Here is a 27,233-nt window from a genome sequence, read left to right on the forward strand (position 1 = left end):
TAATATTACTTATCACATCCCTCAGAAATAAAACTAAAGAATAAAGTGTAAATAAAACTTCATAAGCTGAGTGACTGGGCTGAATGACCATCTCTGAGTGAGTGTATATGCTGAGATAGGAGCCAAGAGGTGCCAGGGCTCAGGAGAAGGGTGGATGACCACACGTTCTTGTTCTGTGAACTTTAAAATATCTGAACTTGGTCATCTGACATGTGCTTTTTTTTATTTTAGAAAAAAGACGAGATCTTTACAGAGTCAATGTACTAGGGAGGACTGTATATATTACATTTCTACGGTGAATTTCATCCTGAAATGGCTGTGTTCTCTGAAAGTCACAGAACGTAAGTGCCTGCTGCTTCCGGGTTCATCTCTGATGTGCAGCTTCCGGCAGCACAGAGCTGGAAACTGCAGCCTGCATCACACCCGCATCTTCTGGTCTTGGTGAGGGGGCAGCAGGACTGTTGCTGGGGGATGTTGGCCCAGGACATCACAGCCAAGTCATTCCCTCTCGCTATTTTACAAGTTGAATTTGAGGACGTTTCTGCCTTTTTTCCTACACCGTGGCATGAGGTCTTGCTTTTAAGAGCCTGTATGTCCGACTTGGGTTGGTGTGAAAGAGCAGTAGGAACACACTCTGGGGGATGGGCTATGGCGTTTGCCCCCTCCTCTCAATGGTGCCCTTGGAGGAACTGGGCTGGGTAGATAGGTGCTGTCTGGGCTCTGCTTGGTGCTTCTTTTAGAAGGTGTATGTATGACCCGATCATCTCCTTCTATTAGCTTTTCTCCTTTGAAGTCTAATCCTCATTCAGTCTGGGCCTCCTGGTGGATTCAGGCCACCGAAGACCCTCTCGTGCCCCCTCCTGAACCAAAGCTTCTCTGGTACGAAAGCGCCTTAATTTGTAAATCTAATAGCTTCATGGAAGTTTGAATGCATGTTTCACAGAGTGTGTGTCCCATGTAAGATAGAAAGTAAAAGTTTTATTGTAAACAAAACAACAAAAGTCATTCTAATAAGGTTAAACAAAGTAAAGCTCTTTCTGAAGAACTTCTAAGTCTTTAGAATTCAGAGTACTCACCTGCATTATGAATCTACAAAGGGTGGGTTTAGAAGTTTAGAATGCTTAGCTTACTTGCCATTCCTATTTTTATAGTATGAAGTGTATTTGTCCTCGAGAAGAATTTTCTTTTCCTGCTATTTCTTCCTTGAAACAAACATTTGAAGTAATGGAATAGATTATGGTTCAATAAAATATTTGAGGCCATGGGTTTGGAAGTTCATAAGCTGTATGGAGTTATAGCTTTATTTGTATGTGTGTGTAGTGGAGGTATTTGTGTATATGTGTGTAGAAGTCCAAATTTTTGATATTAAAGCAGTGTAAATATTTAATATCTAGAGAAATGTTTGAATTACCTGGGGAAATATTCTTCATTTCCACAGAAACTGGTCAATGAGTGAGAGAAATGATTAACATTCAGTTGTTTAAGCTTGAATTATAATTGATTTACAGTGTGTTCGTTTCTGGTGTACAGCAGAGCGATTCCGTTATATTCAGTTATTTATTTTTTCAGATTGTTTTCTGTTATAGGTTATTACAAGATATTGAATACAGCTCCCTTTGCATACAGGCGGACCTTCTATCTATTTTATATATAGTAGTGTGAGTCTGTGTTTTGGGGGGCCTTTAAATAAATTCGGTTTCTTTGCTTTTGGCTGTGCTGGGCCTCCGCTGCGGCGTGGGCTGTCTCTGCTTGCGGGGGCTTCTCTTCATCGCGGTGTGCAGTCTGCTCAGAGAGGCGGCTTCTCTTCTTGCAGAGTATGGGCTCTAGGCCTTTGGGCTCAGTAGCTGTGACTCACAGGCTTAGCTGCTTCGCGGCATGTGGGATCTTCCCGGACCAGGAGTCTCACCCCTGTCCCCTGCGTTGGCAGGCGGACTCTTAAACACTGGACCACCAGGGACGTCCTGCTGTGAATCTTTTAATCCCAGACTCCTAACTTAGCTCTCCTCCTCTTTGCCCCCTCGTAACTGTAGGTGTGTTTTCTGTGTCTGTGAGTCTGTTTCTGTTTTGTGATTAGTTCGTTGATTCATTTTTTCAGATTCCACATCTCAGTGACATCTTGTGATGTTTGTCTCTCTCTGCTTACTTCACTTCATGTGATGATCTCTAGGTCCATCCACATTGCTGCGGTGGCTTTATTTCACTCTTCTTATGGCTGAGCGATATTCCGTTGTGTGTTCACACGCACACACTCACAGCTACATCACATCTCCTTTATCCACTCCTGTCTGCGGACTCTCAGGCTGCCTCCTTATCTTGGCTGTCGTGAGTGGTGCTGCCATGGACATTGAGGTGCATGTATCTTTTCAAATTGGAGTTTTCATCTGCGTATATATGCCTAGGACTGGGATTGCTGGATCATATGGTGACTCAATTGTTAGTTTTTAAAGAAACCTCCATACTCTTTTCCATAGTGGCTGCTCCAGTTTGCGTTCGTGCTAACAATGTAGGGGATGTCCCTTTTCTCCACACCCTCTCCAGCATTTATTAGTAGATGCTTTGATGATGGCCATTCTTATCGATGAGAGATGATACTTCATGCTAGTTTTTATGTGCATTTCTCTGATAATTAGCAATGTTTAGTATCTTTTCGTGTGCCTGTTGGCCATCTGTGTTTTTGGAGAAATGTGTATTTAGATCATTTGCCCATGTTTTCATTGAGTTGGTTGCTTTTTTTGTTTTCTTTTTGATATTGAGCTATTTGTCTGTTTTGAAAATTAAGCCTTATTGGTCACATTGTTTGCAAATATTTATTCCCGTTCAGTACGTTGTTTTTTTGTTTTGTTTTTGGTTTTCTTTGCTGTGCAAAAGTTTATAAATCTGATTAGGCTGTATTTGTTTATTTTTGCTTTTATTTATTTTGTGTTGAAAGGCTGACCCAAGAAAGCGTTGGTATGATTTTTGTCAGAGAATGTTCTCTTCCAGGAGTTTTGTGGTGTCATATCTTACGCTTTAGACCATTTTGAGTTAAGTTTTGTGTATGGCGTGAGGGAGTGTTCTAACTTAATTGATTTACATGCAACTCTCCATATTAACATTCAGTTTTGTTAATGAAAAATCAAGTGTTTTAATTTGATTCTGTTAGTTATTGAGTATAAATACTGGTCTTAAATTCACATAAGCTCTCTTTAGTTTGTTATTTTTCTCATAAGGAATATTTACCTATAATCTTAAAGTTTAGCATTTGGAACTTGGCATGATTATGTTTTCTTGAAATTGAAGAAGCGAAATTTATTTATTTATTTTTTAATTGAAGGATAATTGCTTTACAGAATTTTGTTGTTTTCTGTCAAACATCAGCATGAATCAGCCACAGGTGTACATATGTCCCCTCCCTCTCCAATGTCGCTCCCATCTCCCTCCCCACCCCACCCCTCTAGGTTGATACAGACCCCTGTTTGAGTTCCCTAAGTCATAGAGCAAATCTCCATTGGCTATCTATTTTGCATTGGTAATGTAAGTTTCCACATTACTCTCTTCATACATCTCACCCTGCCCTCCCTTCTCCCTGTATCCATAAGTCTGTTCTCTATGTCTGTTTGGAGAAGCGAAATTTTAGTACTAATTATCTTAAATGTTTTCTTGGTGCATTGGGATTATTTAGCAAAGCTTTAAAAATATTAGGTAAACTTAAAAGTAGTATTATAAAAGGTGTTGGTTAGAGAGTGTGTCTGTGATCTTTTGAACGGTGATGTTTGAGGAGTTGGCCATAAACTTCTAGAATTGAATGTAAAATCCAGGATTAAAAAAAACAAAAACAAAACTCTAGTCTTGTCCAAAACAGAGGGAATTGAAAGCAAAGGATCCTGTGCCATCCTTATTTTGCAACCAGCCATGCGGTGGACGTGCTGGCAGGAGAGAGACCTGGGGGCAGATATGTGGTGCTGAGGACGCCCAGGAGGTGCTGCCAAGCCCGGCACTGATGGAACAGTGGGAATGGGTGTTTGTGAGGATTTGAAGAGCGGGCAGAAAGCATTAATAGAGATGGTGGAAACTGGAGAGTATCTCACCACAGAAAGTATCTGTAAAGCATCTTGTCCTTCACAAGATGGAAGAGTTAGAAGAGAAAGTGAGCTAGAGGAGAGCAGAACCACATGGTTCTCTGGCTGGAAAATGTTACTTAGAGCTTGATGTGCATGTGATCAAGCTAGCTTCATGCTTACAAGTATACTTTTAAGCACTTGTAATATTTAGTTTAAGGATAGAATACTTACGTTAATGAGCTAATTTTTACTTGTTTACCCCTAATGATTGCTGTGCCGTGCTGTGCGTAGTTGCTTAGTCGTGTCTGACTCTTTGCGACCCCATGGACTGTAGCCCACCAGGCTCCTCTGTCTGTGACGATTCTCCAGGCAAGAATACTGAGTGGGTTGCTATGCCCTCCTGCAGGGGATCGTTCAACCTAAGCTTCAAATCCAGGTCTCCCGCCTTACGGGCGGGTTCTTTACCATCTGACCCACCAGGGAAACCCGTGAATACTGGAGTGGGTAGCCTGTCCTTTATCCAGTTGAATCTTTCCAACCCAGGAATCGAGCTGGGGTTTCCTGCAATCCAGAGTTCTTTACCAGCTGAGCTACCAGCAAAGCCCAATGACTGCTGTTCTCAGACAAATTAAATGAAAAGACATAAGTTCTAAGTTGAGACTTCTAGGCAGGGATTGATTTAAAAACCAAAACAACAAAATGCTCTCAGCTTGAATTAGGGTGTGCTTCTAACTCTTGGACTACTGCTTGCAAGGTAGGAGAGGCCGTTTATCCCTGGACTATGACCTGTGTGTTCAGAAGGAAACAGGGATTCACAGGATGGATAGGTGTACCAGATATGACACTATCTAACAAACCGTTCATGGTATTGCCGTTGTAGTCATCACCCATGAAAGCATTATCTGCTTTGTGGAGTATCTGTTGCCAGTTATGTTGGTTCAGACATCCCCTCACTGGCCAACCCTGGACCACCTTCTGTTGCCCAGCTCTGGTGCCCAGTCAATATATACTAATACTAATTCAACTCAGCAAAAATGTGGACAGAAAAGAAATTTTTGCATAAAAATTATTCATTGCATTCTAAAATGTGTGGAACATCCACTAAGTGTAAATATTAATAGTTAGAAGATATTTTGAGATCTGATGGAAGGTAATTCAGTGCTTCTTATTTTTTAAATTAAAATGGAGTGTTTTTAATCCCCTTGGGGTAGGAAGGTCCAGAATATGGTACTTTAAAACCATTATTGTTTAGTCATAACTTTCTCTCAATAATATAACCATAGTGATTAAAAAAACTGATTATTTCAAGTATCAGATAGTCACATATGAAAAAAATCTTAACCAGAAAATTTTAGATTATTAAGATTTAACCAATAATAAGGCATATATTGAGCTTTCAAATGGCTGTTTGGGAATTTATTGTTCTTGGGTGACTTTTTAAATGATAGATTAAACTGGGAAGCTTTAATGAATAGTGTTATAAGCGTTACAGCAAAACAACCATTGTCAGTAGTTTTCTTATATAGGAATTGTATGTGACCATTATTTGTCTGTATATTCCTCTTTTTATTTGGTAAGGATTTCAGAGAGAAAAAGAGGAGCTAGCCTAGGCATTTTTTTACTTTAAAAACCTGTGATAAACCATAGTGAAAAAGAATGTATATGTGTACACATGTGTGTGTGTGTGTGTGTGTGTATGTGTGTGTGTAATTGAACCAGTTTGCTGGTTCAGTTAGTAGGAACTAACACAACATTATAAATCAACTATACTTCAATAAAATAAATTTTAAAAAATTTGACATTTCTTTCTGTAAATTTTCTTTGGGAGTTAAATTTGATCTCATTCTGTGTTACAGTGAGTATTCTGCCTGAGGGTAATAAGCTGTCTTGATAATAGTTGTACTGAATTAGGCAGCGAGGGGCAGTTGGACCTCTTGCATTCCTTTTTTCTTGAGTTGTGAGGCCCAGTAGCGCCTCCTTTCTTCCTTCTTATTTGGAGGAGGGAGGTTTTCGGTAAATCTTTGATTCCTTGATTGACTGGCTTATTTATTTATTTATGAATAATAAACAATACCTTCCTTTAAATAAGATATTTTAAAATCAGATGATTTGAATTGGAAGAGACAGGAAGGGATGCGATATCTTGGCTTGGATAAACAAGTGTTTTTCTGTGTTGTCTAAATTCAGACTGTTTTGTTTCCTGCAGAGTATGTAGTGTATTTTAATCACATTATTAAATGATATAATCAACTTCAGACCATCTGCTTATTAATTTACAAGGAAATGAAATGTAATTGCCCCTTTATTTTCTTTTGTCAGGGTGGAAAGTGATATGGTGTCATTAGAAATTTTAATGCCATATCGAGGCCGTGAAGTAACATAGCCAAAAGCTGTTTTTTATGAGTTTGTAAACTTAGAATTCCAATTACATTTCAACAGTATTCCAGGAAAACAAGTTAATCTCTCTGCAAGTGATTTAGTCTTCCTTTCATGTCCCCTTGGATTGAGATTCATTGATCCCACTTTGTACAAAGAATCTCCTGTGCAAATAGTGAATGTGTAAATGCTTTTGTATTTCTTCTCTAGCTTAGTCATCAAGCTCAACATCTAGAAATGGTTGCTTTACAAATGATTCATCCCAAATTTTTATAATATGGTTGTATTAAAGTTGACTTGATAATATTACAGATACTTCATGTTCAGTTGAGAGCTGGCTGGCCCAGGAAAGCTGCAGTTTAACATAGAAAAGCAAAAACGAAACAAAGAACCCCAAAAAAGCAAACTGTGGAAACGCATATCTTCTGGATCATGCCCCTAGATGTGTCTGAGTCTGTAGAAGGATGAAGAGTCCAGTTACTTACCGAAATGCGTGTTACTGAGGCAGATTCACACTCTCCCTGAGCAGGGCCAGACTCTGAATGCCGCCTTGCACACTGGTGCCCTCTTCTGGAGTGCTGAGCGCAGGACTGAGCAAAGTGAGCCAGGGGAATTCTGAGGAGGCACAACGGCTCCGTGACACTAGCGTTCTTCATTGGTGAAGACTTAATTTTGGCCTTTGTGCTGAAGAGAGAAATAGTATTAAGGAGTTTTGATTATTAGGTTCTGTTTATGGTTCTCTTATAAAGGCCCCTAAATCATTTATATTAGTAGGTAAGAGGTAGTTCCATTTAGAGGATTATATTCTAAATAAATGTCAAAAATGGGTTCATTTGAAGCAATTTTCTTTAGAAAAATCAAGTATTCATTTCTACTGAGAGCCAGCATTTATATATGATTACAAATAGCGCTTTACGTTTAATAAAATACTGTCAAATGTAATTATCTCATGTAGTAATCTTAATGATGTGGGAGGGGTGTTGTAGTGATGAAAATGGGTCTGATGATGGCAGCTGACATTTATTATTTACTGTGCATCAGACCCTGCACTGACCATTTACACAAATCTTCTCATTTAATCTTCATAACCCCGCATTCTCTTCACTGTACAGATGACCAAACTCGAGTCTTATGGAGAATAACGAACTTGACCAAAACTGGCGATTGATGGAACCTGTGTTTGAACCACTCCAGTATTCTTGCCTGGAGAATCCCATGGACAGAGAAGCCTGGTGAGCTACTGTCCATAGGGTCACAAAGAGTTGGACACGACTGAGGCGACTTAGCACAGCACATACACAGCACAGTCTAGCGGGAGCTTTGCAACAAATGCTTTTAAGATCTTCTAAACACAGTTGTTCCCTACTGGTAAACTGAGTGGTTGCATGGAGAATCTCATTAATGAATTAATGGAACCTCCTAATTCTTTCACTGCAATGGCATTGTATTCAGATGAGTACTCTGCTAGACCTTTTTTTTTTTAAAATGTTGGCACATATCAAGGTTACTTGGTCATGTGGGTGACTGCGTGCCTGTGCTGAGTTCCCATAGTAGCGCTGCCTGGAAATGCTGTGGGCACATTATACTTATCACGGCTTCAAGTCTCTGAAGCAAACTCAGGATCTGTTCTCCTCTGTCTCCTGTTTTTCTCCATAGGCTTACGCACTCTCTGCTTGCTCTCTCCCTTTCTCACTCCCCCTCCCTTCTTATCCTTCCCACTACTCCCTTCCCTGCTCCTGTCTCTCCTTGCCGCCCCCCCTCCCCCCCAGTATGCATTCCTCCTTATTCCTGAGGGAAGAAGCCCTTCCGAGGGAAGAAGAGTGCTAAGGCCTGTCTCAGGCCCACAGTTTGCCTGAGACAGTCTCTGGGAAGCGCTGCTTCCAGGCTCAGCCAGAATTGGATGCTAGTAGGAAATGGTACCATTGAAGATGCTGTAGCTGTTCTGAATAATCTCACTGATGTTTCCCTTGAGACTAGATTAGGTGTAGAAAGCTGAGCGCCAAAAAATTGATGCTTTTAAACTGTGGTGTTGGAGAAGACCCTTGAGAGTCCCTTGGACTGCAAGGAGATCCAACCAGTACATCCTGAAGGAGATTAGTCCTGGGTGTTCATTGGAAGGACTGATACTGAAGCTGAAACTCCAGTACCTTGGCCACCTGATGTGAAGAGTTGACTCACTGGAAAAGACCCTGATGCTGGGAGAGGTTGGGGGCAGGAGGAGAAGGGGAAGTCAGAGGATGAGATGGCTGGATGGCATCACCGACTCGATTGACATGAGTTTGAGTAAACTCCGGGAGTTGGTGATGGACTGGGAGGCCTGGCGTGCTGCGATTCATGGGGTCACAAAGAGTCGGACACGACTGAGCGACTGAACTGACTGACTGAGAAATCTCCTAGAGCTCAGCAATGAATTTAGTAAAATTGCAGGATACAGAATTAATAGAAATCTCTGCATTTCTATACATTAACAATCAAAGATCAGAAAGATAAATTAAGGAAATAATCTCATTTGCTTTCACGTCAAAAAGAATAAAATACCTAGGAATAAATCTACCTAAGGAGGTGAAACTCAACGTTCAAAAAACTAAGATCATGGCATCTGGTCCCATGACTTCTTGGCAAATAGAATGAGAAACAATGGAAACAGTTACAGACTTTCTTGGGCCCAAAATCACTGCAGATGGTGGCTGCAGCCATGAAATTAAAAGATGCTTTCTCCTTGGACGAAAAGCTGTGACAAACCTAAACAGTGTATTAAAAAGCAGAGACATTACTCTGCCAACAATAGTCTATCTAATCAAAGCTATGGTTTTTCCAGTAGTCATGTATGGATGGATGTGAGGGTTGGACCATAAGGAAAGCTGGGTGCTGAAGAATAGATGCTTTTGAACTGTGGTGTTGGAGAAGACTCTTGTGAGTCCTTGGACTGCGAGGAGATCCAACCAGTCAGTCCTAAAGGAAATCAGTCCTGAATATTCATTGAAAGGACTGATGCTGAAGCTGAAACTCCAATACTTTGACCACCTGATGTGAAGAACTGACTCCTTGGAAAAAATCCTTATGCTGGGAAAGATTGAAGGCAGAAGGAGAAGGAGACGACAGAGGATGAGATGGTTGGATGGCATCACCAACTCTATGGACATGAGTTTGAGAAAGCTCCAGGAGTTGTGATGGACAGGGAAGCCTGGCATGCTGCAATCCATGGTGTCACAGAGAGTTGGACACGACTGAGTGACTGAATGGAACTGAAGGAAGTAAAAGACCTGTACTCCAAAAACTAGAAAATGCTGATGAAAGAAATCAAAGATGATACTAACATATGGAAGTGTGTTCTTAGACTGGAAGAATTAATCTTGTCAAAATGACTAGACTACACAAGGCAATCTACAAATTCAATGCAATGCCTTCAAACTACTAATGGCATTTCTCACAGAACTAGAAGAAAAAGCCTTACAAATTGTGTATGAAAAAGCAAAAGACCCCAAAGAGCCAAAGCAGTTGTAAGAAAGAAAAATGGAGTTGAGAGAATCTGGATCACTGACTTCAGACTATACTGAAAAGCTGTCATAATCAAAACAGTATGGCATTGGCCCCCAAAACAGAAATATAGATCAGAAGAACAGGGAGGAAAGCCCAAAAATACACCCACACACATAGTTTTGATTACTATAACATAGGAGGCAAGAATATGCAATGGAGAAAAGACTGTCTCTTTAGTAAGTGGTGCTGGGAAAATTTGACAACTATGTGTTAATGAATGAAATTAGAACATTCTTTAACACCATACAGAAAAAAATAAGCTCAGCATGGATTAGAGACCTAAATGTAAGACTGGATGCTATAAAATTCCTAGAGGAAAACCAAGGCCGAAGATTCTTTGACACAAATTGCAGCAATATGTTTTTGGATCTGTCTCCTAGAGTAACAAATATAAGAACAAAACAAAAAAATAAGACAATGGGATCTACTTAAACTCAAAAGCTTTTGCACATCAAAGGAAACTGTAAACAAAACAAAAAGACAACCTTCAGAATGGGAGAAAATGTTTGCAAATGATGTGACCAACACAGGATTAAACTCTAAAATACACAAACAGATTATGTGCCCAAAATCAATAGAACAAACAACCCAATTAAAAATGGGCAGAAGATCTAAATGCACATTTCTTTTTTAAGAAGTTTTTATTATTAGTTGGAGTACAATTGCTTTACAGTGTCATGCTGGTTTCTGCCATGCTTCAACATGAGTCCCTCATGGGTGTACACATGTCCCCTCCCTCACGAACATCCTTCCTACCTCCTCCCTACCCCCCACCCCTGCCCTCCTCTCCAGGTCGTCACAGAGCACTGGGTCAAGGTCCCCGTGTCCTACAGCAGATTCCCACTGGCCGTCTGTTGTCACATGTGGCAGCGCGTTTGTTTCAGTGCTAGTCTCTCAGTTTCCCCACCCTCTCCTGTCCCTGCTGTGTCCACAAGTGTGTTCTCTATGTTTGCATCCCTACTGCGGCCCCCCCGGATAGGTTCATAGTAACATTTTTCTCGCTTCCGTATATGTATGCGCTAATACATGATATTTGTCTTTATGACTTACTTCACTCTCTGTAGCAGGCTCTGGGTTCATCAACCTCACTAGAATTCACTCAAATTCAGTCATTTTTATGTCTGAGTAATAGTCCATTGTCTGTATGTACCACAACTTCTTTATTCACTCATCTGTCGATGGACATTCATGTTGTTTCCGTGTCTTGACTATTGTGAATAGTGCTGTAATGAACATTGGGGTACGTGTGTTTTTTAGAATTGTGGTTTTCTAAGGGTATATGCCCAGTAATGAGATGGCCGGGCCATATGGTCATTTTATTCCTAATTTTTAAGTAAGTCTCCACACTGTTCTTCATAGTGGCTGTATCAATTTACATTCTCACCAACAGTACAGGAGGGTTCCCTTTTCTCCAAATCCTCTCCAGCATTTATTGTTGGTAGATTTTTTTGATAATGGGTGTTCTGACCAGTGTTAGGTGATACATCATTGTAGTTTTGATTTGCATTAGTCTAATAATAAGTGATGTTGAGCATCTTTTCATGTGTTTATTAGCCATCTGTTTGTCTTCTTTGGAGAAATGTCTGTTTAGGTCTTCTGCCCATTTTATGATTGGGTTTTTTTGTTATTCTGGTATTGACCTGCATAAGCTGATTGTATACTTTGAAGATTAATCCTTTGTCAGTTGCTTCATTTGCAGTTGTTTTCTCCCATTCTAAGAGTTGTCTTTTTATCTTGTTTATGGTTTTCTTTGCTGTGCAAAAGCTTTTAGGATTAATTAGGTCTTCTTTATTTTGTTTTTATTTTCTTTACTCTTGGAGATGGGTCATAAAGGATCTTGCTGTGATTTATATCAAAGAGTGTTCTGCCTATGTTTTCTTCTAGGAGTTTTATAGTTTCTGGTCTTGCATTCAGGTCTTTAATCCATTTTGAGTTTATTTGGAGGCAAGATGTTAGGGAGTGTTCTAATTTAATTCTTTTACATGTAGCTATCCAGTTTTCCCAGCCCCATTTATTGAAGAGACTGTCTTTTCTCCATTGTGTATTCTTGCCTCCTTTGTTAAAGATAAGGTGCCCATAGGTGTGTGGGTTTATCTCTTGGCTTTCTTTCTTGTTCTGTTGGTCTGTATTTCTTTTTCTCTTCCAGTACCATTCTGTCTTAATGACTGTAGCTTTGTAGGATAATATGAAGTCAGGAAGGTTGATTCCTCCAACTCCATTTTCCTTTCTCAAGATTGCTTTGACAATTTGGGATATTCCTTGTTTCCATACAAATTGTAAAAATTTTTTTCCTTGTTCTGTGGAAAATGCCATTGGTAATTTCATAAGGATTGCATTGAATTTGTAGATTGCTTTGGGTAGTATAGTCATTTTCACACTGTTGATTCTTCCAATCTAAGAACATGGTGTATCTCTTTATCTGTTTATGTTGTCTTTGATTTCTTTCATCAGTGTCTTATAGTTTTCTGTATATAGGTCTTTTGTCTCCTTTCATTGCGATGGTAAATGGGACTGATTCCTTACTTTCTCATTCTGATTTTTCATTGCTAGTGTATAGGAAAGCAAGGGGTTTCTGTGTATTGACTTTGTGATCCTGCAACTTTGCCAAATTTGCTAATTAGCTCTATTAATTTTATGGTAGTATCTTTAGAGTTTTCCATGTGTAATATCATATTGTCTACAAACAGTGAGAGTTTTACTTCTTCTTTTCCAATCTGGATTCCTTTTGTTTCTATTCTCTAATACCCATGTCTAGGGCTTCCAAAACTATGTTGAATAATAGTGGTGAGAGTGGGCACCCTTGTCTTGTTACTGATCTTAGAGGAGATGCTTTCAGCTTTTCACCATTGAGAAAACGTTAGCTGTGGGTTTATCGTCTATGGCCTTTATAATGTTGAGTTACCAGGTGACACTAGTGGTCAAGAACCCGCCTGCCAGTGCAGGGGATGTAAGAGATGTGGGTTCAATCCCTGGATAGAAAGATCCCCTGGAGGAAGGCACAACAACCCATTCTAGTATTCTTGCCTGGAGAACCCCATGGACAGAAGAGCCTGTCAGGCAGCGGTCCACAGGGTCACACACAGTCGGACACCATTGATATCGCTGAGCACAGTGCACGCACAGGTTCCTTCGATGCCCATTTTCTGAAGCTTTTTTTTTTTTTTTAAATCATAAATGGGTGCTGAACTGTGTTGAAAGCTTTTTCTGCGTCTGTTGAGAGTATCACATGATGTTTGTCTTTTAACTTGTTGATATGGTGTATCACATTGACTGACTTAGATATATGGAAGCATCCTTGCATCCCTGGGATAAACCCAACTTGATCCTGGCATATGATCCTTTTAATGTGTTGTTGGATTTGTTTGCTAGAATTTTGTGGAGGATTTTTGCATCTATGTTTATTAGTGATATTGGCCTGTAATTTTCTTTTTTTATGATATCTTTTTCTAGTTTTGGTATCAGAGTGATGGTGGCCTTGTAGAATGAGTTTGAAATTGTTCCTTCCTCTCCAACTTTCTGAGAGAGTTTGAGAAGGATAGATATAGCTCATCTCTGAATGTTTGATAGAATTTATCTGTGAAGCCATCTGGTCCTGGACTTTTGTTTTTTGAGAGTTTTTTTTTTTTTAAATCACATTTTCAATTTCATTACCTGTGATTTACTTGTTCATAATTTCTATTTCTTCCTAGTTCAGTCTTAGGAGGTTGATCTTCTCTACAAACCTTTCCATTTCTTCCAGGTTGTCCATTATATTGGCATATAGTTGCTTTTAATCGTCTATCATAATCCTTTGTGTATCTGCGTTGACTGTTTTAATCTCTCCCTTTGCATATCTAATTTTCCTGATTTGAGTCTTCACACTTTTTTTCTTGATAAATCTTGCTAATGGTGTTTGCTAATTTTATCTTCTCAAAGAACCAACTTTTAGTTTTATTGATCATTGCTGTTGTTCATTTATTTCTCACTTATTTCTGCTCTGATCTATGATTTTTTCCTTTTACTATCTTGGGGTTTTTTTGTTCTTCTTTTTCCAGTTGCTTTAGGTGTAAGGTTAAGTTGTCAATTTGATGCTTTTCTTGTTTCTTGACGTAGAATTGTATTGCTATAAACTTCCCTCTTAGAACTACTTTTGCTGCATCCCATAGGTTTTTGAGTTGTCATATTTTCATTGTCATTTGTTTCTGTGTATTTTTTGACTTCCCTTTAATTACTTTTTGGTTATTTAGAAGCCTATAGTTAATTTTCATGTGTTTCTGTTTCTTATACCTTTTCCCCCTGTATTTGATATCTAATCTCATAGGTGGCTCAGCTGGTAAAGAACCCACCTGCCAGTGCAGGAAATGCAAGAGACATGGGTTCAAACCCTGGGTCAAGAAGATGCCCTGGAGTAGGAAATGGCAACCCACTTCCATTCTTGCCTGGAAAATTCCATGGACAGAGGAGCCTGGTGGGCTACAGTCCTTGGAGTCACAAAGAGTCGGACACAACTGAGTGTGCGCACACACAGACTCATAGCATTGTAGTCAGAAAAGATGCTTGATATGATTAAAGTTTTCTTAAATTTACTGAGGCTTGATTTGTGACCCAATATGTGATCTATCCTGGAGAATGTTCCATGTGAGGTTGAGAAGAAAGTGTATTCTGCTGCATTTGGATGGAATGTCCTGAAGATGTCATTAGGTCCATCTGGTCTAACTGTGTCATTTAAGGCTTGTGTTTCATTTAAGGCTTGTGTTTCCTTATTAATTTTCTGTTTGCATGATCTGTTCATTGGTGTAAGTGGCTTATTAAAGCCTGCTATTATTATTGTGTTACTGTTAATTACCGTTTTATGTCTGCTAGTGTTTGCTTTATGTATCCTGGTGTTCCTTTGTTGGATGTGTAAATATTTATAGTTGTTATGTCTTGCTGGGTCGATCCCTTGATCATTATGTAGTGTCCTTCCTTATCTCTTATAATATTCTTTAAGATTTATTTTGTCTGATATGAGAATTGCTACTCCAGTTTTCTTTTGATTTCTGTTTGCATGAAATATTTTTCCATCCTCTCACTTTCAGTTTGTATTTGTCTCTGGTTCTGAAGTGAGTCTAATATAGACAGCATATATGTGAGTCTTGTTTTTGTATCCGTTCAACCAGTCTTTGGAGCATTTAATCCATTTACATTTAAAGTAATTATTGATATGTATGATCCTATTAACATTTACTTTATTGTTTTGGGTTTCTTTTTGTAGGCCTTTTTTTGTTTCCTGTGTGGGGAACTTCCTTTAGCATTTGTTGTAAAGCTGCTTTTGTAATGCTGAATTCTCTTAACTTTTGACTATCTGTAAAGCTTTTGATTTCTCTGAATCTGAATGAGACCCTTGCTGGATAGAGTAATCTTGGTTGTAGATCTTTGCCTTTCATTATTTTAAATATATCCTCTTGCAGAGATCTTTCTGCTGAGAGATCAGCTGTTAACCTTATGGTGTTCTCCTTGTATGTTACTTGTTGCTTTTCTCTTGCTACCTTCAATATTTTTTCTTCGTGTTTAATTTTTTTTAGTTTGATTAATGTGTGTCTCAGCATGTTTCTTCTTGGGTTTATCTTGTATGGAACTCTCTGCACTTGCTGGACTTGATTGACTCTTCCTTTCTCATTTTAGGTAAGCTTCTGGCTATAATCTCTTAAAAAAATTTCTCAGACCCTTTATTTTTCTCTTTTTCTTCTAGGAGCCCTATAATTCGAATGTTGGTGGATTTAATATTGTCCCAGAGGTCTCTGAGACTATCCTCAATTCTTTTCTTTCTTTTTTCTTTATTCTCCTCTTAGCAGTTATTTCCCCTATTCTGTCTTCCACGTCACTTATCCTTTCTGCCTCATTCTGCTATTGATTCCTTCTAGAATATTATTATTTTTTTTTGGAGAAGGAAATGGCAATCCACTCCAGTATTCTTGCCTGGAGAATCCCAGGGATGGGGGAGCCTGGTGGGCTGCCATCTATGGGGTCGCACAGAGTCAGACACGACTGAAGTGACTTAGCAGTAGCAGCAGCAGAATATTTTTAATTTCAGTAATTGTGTTGTCACTGTTTTTTCTTTATTTCTTTTAGGTCCTTGCTAAATGTGTTAAATGATTCTTGCATTTTTTCTGTTCTATTTTTGGGATTTTGCAACATCGTTACTGTAATGACTCTGAAATCTTTTTCAGGTAGTTTGCCTATTTCCTTTTCATTTATTTTGTCTTGTGGGTTTTTACCTTATTCCTTCATTTGCACAATATTTCTGTCTTTTCATTTTGTCTAACTTACTGTGTTTGAGGTCTCCTTTCCCCAGGCTATAGGGTCATAGTGTCTCTTGCTTTTGATCTGTGCTCTTGGTTGGAAACATTGGTCCAGTGTCTTGTGTGGCCTTCTTGTTGGGAGGGACTTGTGCCTGCATTCTGGTGGAAGGAAGCAAGGTTTTCCCCCTCTGATAGGCAGGACTGTGTGAGGTGGTGTGCATTGTGGTATCTGTGGGAAGCCTGTCTGCTGACGATGCGCGTGTGTTGTCTTGCTTGCTGTTCGCATGAGGCATCCTGTCTGGGTGCTGCTGCAAATTGGATTCAGGGTCTTGGGTACAGCTGGAGGCCTTTGTGGGTGTTCTCATTTATTAACACTCCCTGAGGTCAGGAGTTCTCTGGCAGTCTGGTGTCCTGGACTCAGCGTTCCCACCCCAAAAGCTCACGCCTGACTCTGGTTGGGGAACCAAGACCCCACAGCTGTTTGTTATGTCAATAAAGGGGAGTAAGAGAAACAAAACATAGAAAGCGACATAACTAATAAAGTAAGAAATAAACAGAAAAGTCAAGAGACAAAAAATAAAGCCCAGGCGGATGGTAAAAGCAAAAATCAGACAAATAGAAACACAAAGAAAGGAATATACACCTACACAAACCCCGAACAGACCAAAGTAAATAAGGTACAGGAGAGTGGCCCAGCAAGCATAGGAAACCAAAAATGATACCAGCCAGTTAAAAACAAAACTGACGACAACACAAAACAGAAAACAAGACCAAAATATAGTGCCAACTGAGGAGGAAAGCAAAGAGAACAAAACAACCAAATATGGTGAAAAAACGAAAAAATCAGAAAGCAAAGTTAAACAGAATTTCATAAAAAGATCTATATTTATCATAAAGAATAGCCACAGGAATAGAACAACAACAACAAAAAAAACATACACAAAACTGCAGGAAGCCAAAGTAGAAATATATAAAGGAAATAAAAAGTGTGATTTAAAAAAATAATTTAAAAAAAGTTCTCAAAAGCCAAAATAAAGGTAATAATCATAATGAAAGCAGCAACCACAGCAACAGAGGAAAAAAAGAGGAAAAAAAAAAAAATCCAGAACCAACTACAGAATGAATCAAAATATAAGAATAATAATAAGTGTTTTTCTTGGGTCTCAGCTCTCAGCGTCCTTTCCCCCACTTTGAGCCACAGCCCACTTCTGCTTCCCCAGGAAACCCTCCAGCACGGAGGTGTCTGGTCTCAGGACTTGCTGTAGGGATGTCTCAGACCCTAAGTTGGTGCTACTTCTTCGTGCCCTCACCTCCAATGTCCACAGCTGCCAGAGCTAGGGCGTCTTCTTTTGTGAGAACACTCACCGTCCCGTTATATATTCCATAAACGCAGAGTCCACCCAGCTGATGGCGTGGATTTAATCTGCAGCTTGTACAGCTGGGGAGAAGGATTCTGATCCTTTTCCTCAATCACTCTGCCTCTGGAGCTCAACTGTGGTTTCATCCCCACCTCGGCATGAGGATCATCCCTAGGAGTTTGGCCCTGAGGCTGCCCTGGAGGGCTTGGGTCTGCCCCGGTGAGGACTGGGCCTGGAGGTGGTGCAGCTGCTCGGATCATGGGCCCCCGGCTGAAGCAGATACACAGAGAAGCGCACACAGGCACTGCACGTACGGTGCTGTGAGGATTCTTTTCTCGTCTCCGGCAGCTCGGCCCCAGTGGGGACCCAGCGTGGAGGTGCGTGGCCGCTTGGATCATGCAGACGCCCGTGGTGCCTGGTGCACACGGTTGCAGGAGACATGATGCTGTAAATATTCTTTTCTAGCCTCTGTCGGCTCTGCCCCTGTGAGGAGCGAGTGTGGCGGTGGCACTCTTGCTTGGATCGCAGGCCCCGGCAGCGCCAGGTGTATAGGGAAGGCAGTGATCATAGGTGTAGAAGATATGGTGGCCCTATCAGAGTTCTCTTCTGTCCTCTGGCAGCTGACACCCAAAGGGCCTTCCTGGCTGGTCCTTCTCTTCTCTATTGCTTGACATAGGAGGTGCTCAAGGGCGCCCCTGACTGGGGTCCTTCTCTATTGGTCAGCTGCCTGCGCCCGCATGTGGAGAGAGCGGCCACAGTGATGGCTCCACCCGCTGCCTGTGACTCAGCAGCAGTGCCCTGCCTCCTTGGCTGCCCAGCGTTCCTTCAAAGGCGTTCCATGCAGGTTTCCTCCCTGCTGGCCCCTGGGGCCGTCGTCCGCCCTCAGTTAACAGCAGCGCTGGCCCTGGGACTGCTCTCCGGTCCCATGCTCCAGCTCCCAGCCGCCGTGCGTTCAGATGGACTTGAATCCTTGTCCGGGGTATGTAGGCCCGCAGCACGGATTGTCCCTGTGGTTCTCGCTCCCTTCGGCCTGTCGTTGACGAGCTGCTTTTACTCTGATGGCCTCAAATGCTTCCCTTCTGTCTCAGCCAACCGCCTGGGGTCTCACCCTTGCTTCACCTCCCGCACTTCCTGCTGCAGGTCAGGTCCCGCTCACTCTCCTCCTTTTTTCTCTTCCTTCCTGCATCCTAGTGAGTTCTGCATGGAACTGTATATTCCCTCTGGTGGTCGGGGACTCCTGTTAGTACTCAGCTGGTCCTCTGAGAGCCTCTGAACCTGCAGACACATTCCTGATGCCTCTGTGAAGACAGATGTACTCCACTTTGACCTACTCCTCTGCCATCTTGTCTCTCTTCTACTTAAAAAAGACTTGCAAATGGACAACAGGCACATCAAAAGATGCTCAGCACTGGTGATCACTAGGTAAATGCCAATTAAAAGTCCAGTGAGGTATCACCTCCGCAGTGATCAGAATGGCCATCATCAAAAAGTCTACAAATAATAAATGCTGGAGAGTATGTGGAGAAAAGGGAACTGTCCTACATTGTTGGTAGGAATGTAAATTGATACAGCCACTATGGAGAACAATATGGAGGTTCCTTAAAAAAACTAAAAATAGAACTACCACATGATCCTGCAATCCCACTCAGAGGCAAATATCCAGAGAAAACCACAATTCAGAAAGATACAGGCATCTCAGTGTTAATTGCAGCACTACTTACAATAGTTAAGACACAGAAACAATCTAAGAGTCAATTGACAGAGAAGTAGATAAAGAGGATGTGGTACGTACATACAATGGAATATTACTCAGCCATAAACTGAATGAAATGATGCTATTTGCACCAATATGGATGGACTAGAGATTACCATACTAAGAAGCCAAAGACATCTATAATATCCCTTATATGTGGAATCTAAAAATATAAAAGTGATGCAAATGAACTTAAAATATAAAACAGAAATAGACTGACAGACGTACGAAACAAACCTTTGTTTACCAAAGAGGAAAAAGCAGAGAGGCATAAATCAGGAGTTAGGGGTTAACATATATGTACTACTATATATAAAATAGCAAGGACCTACTGTATAGCACAGGGAATTATACCCAATATTTTATAATAACCTATGAGAGAAAAAAGTCTGAAAAAGAATATAGATATATATGTATGTATTACTGAATCTCTTTGTTACCTGAAACTAATCAGTGTAAGTCAATTATACTTCAATAAAAAAGTAATTAGATTTTTTTGATAAAGTTTTTTTTTTTAAAGATTAGTTGCTATCTCTGCTCTTCCTGAGAAATAGATGCCGTAGATAATGGAAGCCAAGAAGACTTCCTTTCCTTTCTCAGCAGATGCCTGTGCTTCTGCGCTTCAAGTGTCTCTCACTCCCGCTATCGCCCTGGGAGCCCTTCTGGACCACCACCTTCATTCTGACTCCCCTGAGTCTGCGGGCTTCGGGCCTCGATGACTCATCCTGTCTGCATGGTCACAGCGCTCCCTCTGGCCTTTTATTCCCCTTGTGACTGGAGTCATTTCCTCTTACCCCTTGGGATTCTTCTGACTTGCCTCTGACTAGCTTATGTATGCAATTGAGGTAGGTGACTGTTCATTGTTGTTTTCTAAATGCAGGAGGTGTACCTTAGCCTTCTTAATTTTTTTATCCTAGTTTTATTTTCACATTATATAAACATTTAAAGACACTTAAAAAACTTTAAGTATGAAATGAGATAGTGTATCTGCTACCCTCTGCTGATATCAGTCCCCTTGGAACTTTTCGGGTTAGTTATACTGAACTATTAGGTTGGTGCAAAAGTAATTACGTTTAAAAAAATATATTGTTAAACTTTGCCGTTTGATATTGGAATATGTTCTTAAATGTGGTTATGTTATACATCATTTTAATGTGCCTCTTTCTCACTTTGTTTTTTTGCTAATGACTTATTACTTGCTGTTTATTTTATACTTATGAAATGATGCTAGACAAAAAGCAAATTTGAGCAGTATGTTTATTCGAGTTCAAAATGGGTCATAAAGCAACAGAGACAACTTGCAACATCAACAATGCATTTGGCCCAGCAACTGCTAATGAACATGCAGTGTAGGGGTGGTTCAAGAAGTTTTGCAAAAGAGAAGAGAGCCTTGAAGATGAGGAATGCTGTGGCTGGCCCATGGAAGTTGACAACAACCAGTTGGGAGTATTATCGAATCTGATCCTCTTACAGCTACACAGGAAGTTGCCGAAGAACTCAGTGTCAGCCATTCTATGATCATTAGCATCTGAAGCAAATTGGGAAGGTGAAAAAGTTTGATAAGTGGGTGCCTCATGAGCTGACTGAAAATTTAAAAAAAATCATTTTGAGGTGTTGTCTTCTCTTACTGTACACAACAACAAACCATTTCTCAATCAGATTATTACATGTAACTAAAAGTGGGTTTTATATGACAGCCGGTGATGACGAGCTTAGCGGTTAGACGGAGAAGAAACTCCAGAGCACTTCCCAGAGTCAAACGTGCACCAGAAAAGGGTCATGGTCACTTTGGTGGTCTGCTGCCCGTCTGATCCACTACAGCTTTCTGAATCCTGGGGAAACCATTACATCTGAGAAGTAGGCTCAGCAGATCGATGAGATGCACTGAAAACTGCAACACCTGCAGCTAGTATTGGTCAGCAGAATGGGCCCAATTCTAGTACACGACAAGTCCTGACCACACGTTTCAGAACCAATGCTTCAGAAGTTGAGTGAACTGTGCTACAAAGTTTCATCTCACCCGCCATTTCGCCTGACATATTGCCGACCGACTACCACGTCTTCAGGCATCTTGAAAACTTTCTGCAGGGAAAATGCTTCCACAACCATTAGGAGGCAGAAAATGCTTTCCCAGAGTTCATCAGATCGTGAAGCATGGATTTTTTTTTTTTTTTTGCTTTATTTCTTGTTGGCAAAAGTGTGTTGATTGTGGTGATTCCTGTTTTGATTAATAATGATGTGTTTGAGCTTAGTTATAGTAATTTAAAATTCATAGTCCAAAACCGCAGTTACTTTTGTACCAACCTAATGAAACTCCAGTACTTTGGCGACCTGATGTGAAGAGCTGATTCACTGGAAGAGACCCTGGTGCTGGGAAAGATTGACGGCAGAAGGAAAAGAGGGCGACAGAGGATGAGATGTTTAGATGGCATCACTGATTCAATGGACATGAACTTGGGCAAACTCCAAGAAATGGTGAGGTATAGGGAGGCCTGGCCTGCCACAGTCCATGGGGGTCGCAAAAGTCGGTCGCGATTTGGCAACTGAACACGATAGAAAGTTAGTGCCCCGTGTTGTTCCTGTCGGAGCACAGAAGACATCAAAAGGCATGGACACAGTTGCTCAGTTCTGCGTTCTTTTAAAAGATGACTGCTGACTAATCTCAGCCCACTCTTGTGGATACAAAGTGAAGTTTAAGATAGTGGTAGATGAGAGAGGTGGGACTTTGAAAATGCAGAGCTGTAATAAGGAAATAACTAGGTTTGCTCTGAGAATGCAGCCGGGGGGTTGGAGTAAGATTCTTAGAATAGCTGTTATTTCCCTCGGGCTCTTGTAGGATCATGAGTTTGCAGAATTTGTGAACTCCAGGACTTTGGGGGTAGGGGTGACGGGAGTGACGATGGGAAGGACAGGGAGAAGGGGTGTGAGCCCAGCTGACGTCTCCGTGTGGCCCAAACACAAAGGCAATGGAGGTGACCAGTGTAAACGGGCATTCGGGGTCGGCTCGGGAAGGACCTTACCGACCTGCCACAGGATATAGGCTTTCCTCTTGTGCAGGATATTTGTCAAGGGGAGATTTTATTTTATGACATGCATGGTGGCAGTGTGCAGGCTGGGGAAGAAGAGTCACAGTGCAGAGAAAAGAGGGTTTTCCTTTTGTATTTGGGGGACATTAGGGAGCAAGCAGCAGATCACAGTCAATGGAGAGAAGATAAAACAATAGAAAAATAGTAGGAATAAAAGTTAAATCACAAAAGCCAGTCAAACAGACCTGGAAGGAATATGATTTAGAAGAGGCATTCATGAGATAGGGTTATCAGGTAAAATCAGGATGCCCAGTTAAATTTGAATTTCAAGTGAATAATGAAGTTTTTTTTTTTTTTTTAGTGTCCATATGCCCCATGAAGTTATCAAGACATACTTTCAACAAAAACTATTTTTTGTTTGCTTGAAATTCTGATATAACTGGGTGTGCTATTAATTTTATTTGGGAAGTGCTTTAATCCTAGTATGCTAAAAACGTTGTGAAAAGGCTTGGTGGTCAGACTCAGTGGTCTGGTCCTTCTCTTGATGATATTGACAATAGGGTATAACCATATTTGTTTCAAGGTGTGCATTTATATATATCCCAGGGAGATACAGACCTTTGGGGAGTCTTTTCTATATTTAAGTGACTGGTAAGGATTTTGCCTTAGGAGATTTAAAGTTCCTTGATTGAGAAGAAAAGAGGAGCTATAAAGAAGGGACAATTCAGACTCCTGAAAGCATCTAACACCCAGCAGACTGGACGGACAATGTCTGGTGTATTCCAGGAAACAAACGGGGGTGTCGCCCCCGCCGAGAGGGGTCGTCAGTTGCCTCGTGTGAACAAGACTGAGCTGCCTCTGTTGTTTGTGCCGTTGACGTACAGTGGCCCTGTGTTCCGGCTTCGCTTTTTATCAGGACTGTGAAAGCATTATAACCCCCAACAGTAAGCACTTCCAAGAGTGTGAGGTCACAGTAGTATGACCTCATAGGGAGCCAGCCAGGTCCTCGGAAGCCCTGTGAACCAGCAGGCAGTGGTGCTGGCGGGGGGTGGAGGGGGTGGCGAGTCCTGGGGAGGGGCTGCTGAGAGGAAGGATGGCCTGGGTGCCCCGTCGGCTCCAGGATGGCCTCTTGGTGTCTGTCATGCTGCTGGTGAGTCGGTGCTGCCATCACACTTCCAGGCTTTCTGAGTCCGAAGGCACAGCCTCTCTGCTTCTAATGGGGTGGAATGAAGCCATCTAGGATTGCAAATGCTTATCTTCATTTTATTCCTTACTTTCCTCTTCTCTGAAGTTTTTTCAAGAAGAGTCAGAAAAGTCTGACTGGTACAAGATTTTTAAGTTACCTCCTCCTGGGGAGTGTGAGGAAAATGAGGTGAAACAGACTGGCCAGGACAGGCAGAGAGGCAGTAAACACGAGAAGTGGGAAACGTAAGGAATAGGAATCAATACTGCATTTTAAAACTTCTTGTATTTTTAAGTACCTCTAATGAATGTATTTGTTACGATAAGCCTCTTGTATTTGAACAGCATCATTGCAGCACTATGTATGTAGTGTAATTACGCTGTTTTCATGGAGTGACTAAATGCATGCCATGAATTTGCCTTGAGAAGTAAGCAATAATAAGTAGCGGTTTATTTGAGAAGAAAAACCCTTTCTTTGACACTGTTTTTTTTCTACAGAATCACTAACACGCAGAGTAAGAGGATGTTTGGGGGTACCACTCCACGGGTTTTCTTTTCATGATTATAAAGAACTTGACTGTAAATAGAAGAGTTCTTAGAGTAAATGTTTCATACATCCACCATTTACTTGGGGAAACACAAAGGGTGAGGTGACCTTTAAAAGAAATAATTTTCTATGAATTTGCTTACAGGTTTGCTGTATATAATAATTAAAGAATTCAGTTGTCTGATAGGATAAATTTCACAAAACCATTTGGTAATGTGAACTTTATAAAGGAAGGTTTACAATGAAAACAATATTTAAATGTATTTACGTGAAGATTTTATTGCAATAAGGCAATTTATTTTAATTGGTGGGTCTTTCTATTGGAAAATTGTTTAAGGTGGCTAATTATTTAGGGAGGGTTACCAAATGTCTTGGTTTGCCTGGGTGGATTCCCGTTTGTGTCCATTGTCTTGGCATGGACTATGGTTTAGCATTTGACTTCAACTTTAGAAAAATGAAGCATTATTATCAATGGTTACAGTAAAAGAAGTCAGCACAGGTTTGCACACCTCCACGTTGAACTTCCAGCTTCGCCACAGTCACGTCTGCAGTGTGTGAGCTGGTGTGTTGAACAGAAATTTCACATGGTTTGGGTGTAAAAGACTTGTGCAGTGCTTGCTGATAAGTGGGCTTGGCGAGAGGCTGCGCGGGACAGTGACCCCTTCACGGCCAGCAGTGGCTGGGGGCGCCGGGACCCTGCAGCCGCAGGCGATCCTTGGTCACCAGCTGGCTGTGCGGAAGCTGCCGCTCCGATGGCGGGTCAGAGCGGCATGGGACGTTGTGACTGAGGTAGATAGGTGGCAAGGCAGAGCTTGAGCAGTTCTGCTTGAAAATGTCTTCCCTGTGCGGTAAGGAGTTTTTGCAAGTTTACAACTAGTTTTTTTTTTTTTTGGTAATTTTTTTCCCCCATTGTAACCACATATTTAGTGATTCTACCATCTGTGTTTCCTTCTCAGACTGTCCTGGTTTGGACAGTCAGTGATTCTCTGCTTATAATTCAGGACAAGTTAAAGAGCTGTGGAGTAGGGCAAGGGAATGCAGACTAGGATTCCTGGCGTTTACATTATTGAAAGGTTGTGAAAGAACAACAAAATCAAAAAAAGCATGTGTGACAGCGAGCTTATGTGGCCTGCAAGCCTGAAATAGTTACTCTCTGGTTCATCACAGCAAAAAAAAAAAAAATCTTTGCTTTAGAGTCCACAGTAAGTGTGCTGGAAGGCTCCTCAAGCACAGCTGTTCACCTCGGGCATAGCTCCGCGTTGTCAGAAGTCGAAATGAAGGTCTGGGGATCACCGCGTTTTCGGTGCTGGTGTCAGAGGCGTGTGCAGCGGTGCCCAGCTAGAGCTGAGCTTCTCACAGCGTGGTTGCGTGGCTACCTGGGACCCTTTCAGTGGGTTTGTGAGGCCAAAATTATTTTCTAATAACAGTGCAGCCCTGTTTTCCTCTGTCACTCTGTGGATAGCAAAGCTGATACACGCCGACTGTACAAAAGCAGTGATGGAAGCCCCAGTGCCAACCAAGGCAGTGGCTCCACGCTGGTCCAGTGTGTTTTACTCTTTGCTGTGCGTTCAAAAGAGAAATGAAGGCCGGTTTCACCTCATGATGTCCTTGATAAAGCAGTGCCAGTTAATTACTTTTCAGCCCTTGGCTACCTGCCATTTCATTTCACGTGCAGTGAAATGCAGACTCTACTTGAAGCACTCTAGAAAAAGCACTCATGTAGTTTGAGTTGTGAGCTTTACGCTGGTCACTTTTTTCATGGAAATGCCATTTTCTTTCAAAGTCTAACTGATAAACTGGCTTTGGCAAACATTTTCTTGAAAACTAATGAAGTGAGCCTATTTAAGGAAAACAACTGTTGTTTTTTTTGGTGTTGTTTGCAGTGATAAAATTTAAGTTTCAATCAAAAATTAGAGTTTTGGAAAACTTGTATCTACCAGCAAGTTTAGCAGCTTCCCAGTACTTACTTAGCAACTTTTCTGAGGATGTTAGTGGTAATGTTAGTAAATTTCTTTTTCAAATAATGAAATGTGTCAGCAAATATTCTTCAGTTGACCAATTTATGTTGCAGAATCATGCCTGGGTAAGATGCTTTCAAAGTGTGGGACATTTTTAATGTAAGAGTACAAAAACTCATTGATAGAAGTTTAGATTCTATCAGTATATTACAACTAACTTTTAAGAAACTACCACTTGTTTTATTTTGGCATCATATCAAAAAGCAATATCCACAATTAAGGATATTAAAGTGCTCCCTAGTTTTCTATTTCTGTGGAGGCCAGATTTTCTTGATATTTTCAGCCACAATGACGTATTGTTGATGATCTAATGTAGAAGTGACTGTGAAGTCCAGCTGTCTTCTAGTTGCATCAGACATTAAAGAAATTTATAAAAGACACAAATCACTCTTGCTTGTCTCTTTACAATTTATGCTATTGTTTTAGAAAATATAGTTATTTTTAATTAAATATGTTATCTATATTTGTGAAATGGATTTTTTATTAAGTGAATATTTGAATTTTTCCATTTTAATTACTCATGCAGTGAATATCAGTAGACATAACCCACATACACAAAGGTCTTTGAAGTCTTCTATACTTCTAAGAATATCAAGGTTTGAGAACTGCTCATCTAGGGTTTAAGCCATCACTTCTCTAGTATGTCAAAATAGAGTAACAGAATATTTTTATTAATAATTAAGCATAAGATATATCATTTAAAATAGTTTTTCATTTGTTCTACAATATCATGATGATTTCCTTAGCTATTTTCCTTTTTGTCCCACAAAAATAATCTTTTCTATTCTTTTGTTTCCTTCTCTATCAATTCTTACAGCAATGCTGGGTTGAAGACAGCTCAGCCAGAGGCTCATTCTGAAATGGGGAGCACTGAAATTCTGGAAAAGGAGGCCTCAGAAAGTCTCAGTAACGGTACCAGCAGCAACATAGAAGCAGCCAAAAGGCTGGCCAAGCGCCTTTATCAACTCGACAGGTTCAAAAGGTCGGACGTGGCAAAGCACCTAGGCAAGAAGTACGTCCCGTTCCAGGGCTGCTGCCAGAGTGCATCCTCACGCGCGTGTGTGTGTGCGTGTGTGTGTGTGTGTGTGTGTGTGTGTGCACCTAGGCAAGAAGTACGTCCCGTTCCAGGGCTG

The 27,233-nt window shown here is 40.8% G+C and overlaps 1 protein-coding gene across 17 annotated transcripts in view; it reads left to right on the forward strand.

Moving 5' to 3' along the window:
• Window positions 1-27,233, forward strand: part of PSD3 (pleckstrin and Sec7 domain containing 3) — a 470,822-nt gene that overhangs the window by 209,401 nt on the left and 234,188 nt on the right. For 16 of the 17 annotated variants that reach the window (XR_011485090.1, XR_011485091.1, XM_070459793.1 and 13 more), the window contains one exon: window positions 26,918-27,112. Coding sequence is in view for 15 of the 17 variants with exons in the window: in XM_070459793.1 (XP_070315894.1) it covers window positions 26,918-27,112 (195 nt within the window). In the remaining 2 variants the exon portion in view is untranslated. Of the gene's footprint in view, window positions 1-23,393; window positions 23,504-26,917; window positions 27,113-27,233 lie in introns of those variants that run through there. The other variant, XM_020875138.2, reaches the window with a different exon arrangement.

Source organism: Odocoileus virginianus, chromosome 32 (genome assembly GCF_023699985.2).
Source record: "Odocoileus virginianus isolate 20LAN1187 ecotype Illinois chromosome 32, Ovbor_1.2, whole genome shotgun sequence".
NCBI classification, from domain to species: Eukaryota; Metazoa; Chordata; class Mammalia; order Artiodactyla; family Cervidae; genus Odocoileus; species Odocoileus virginianus.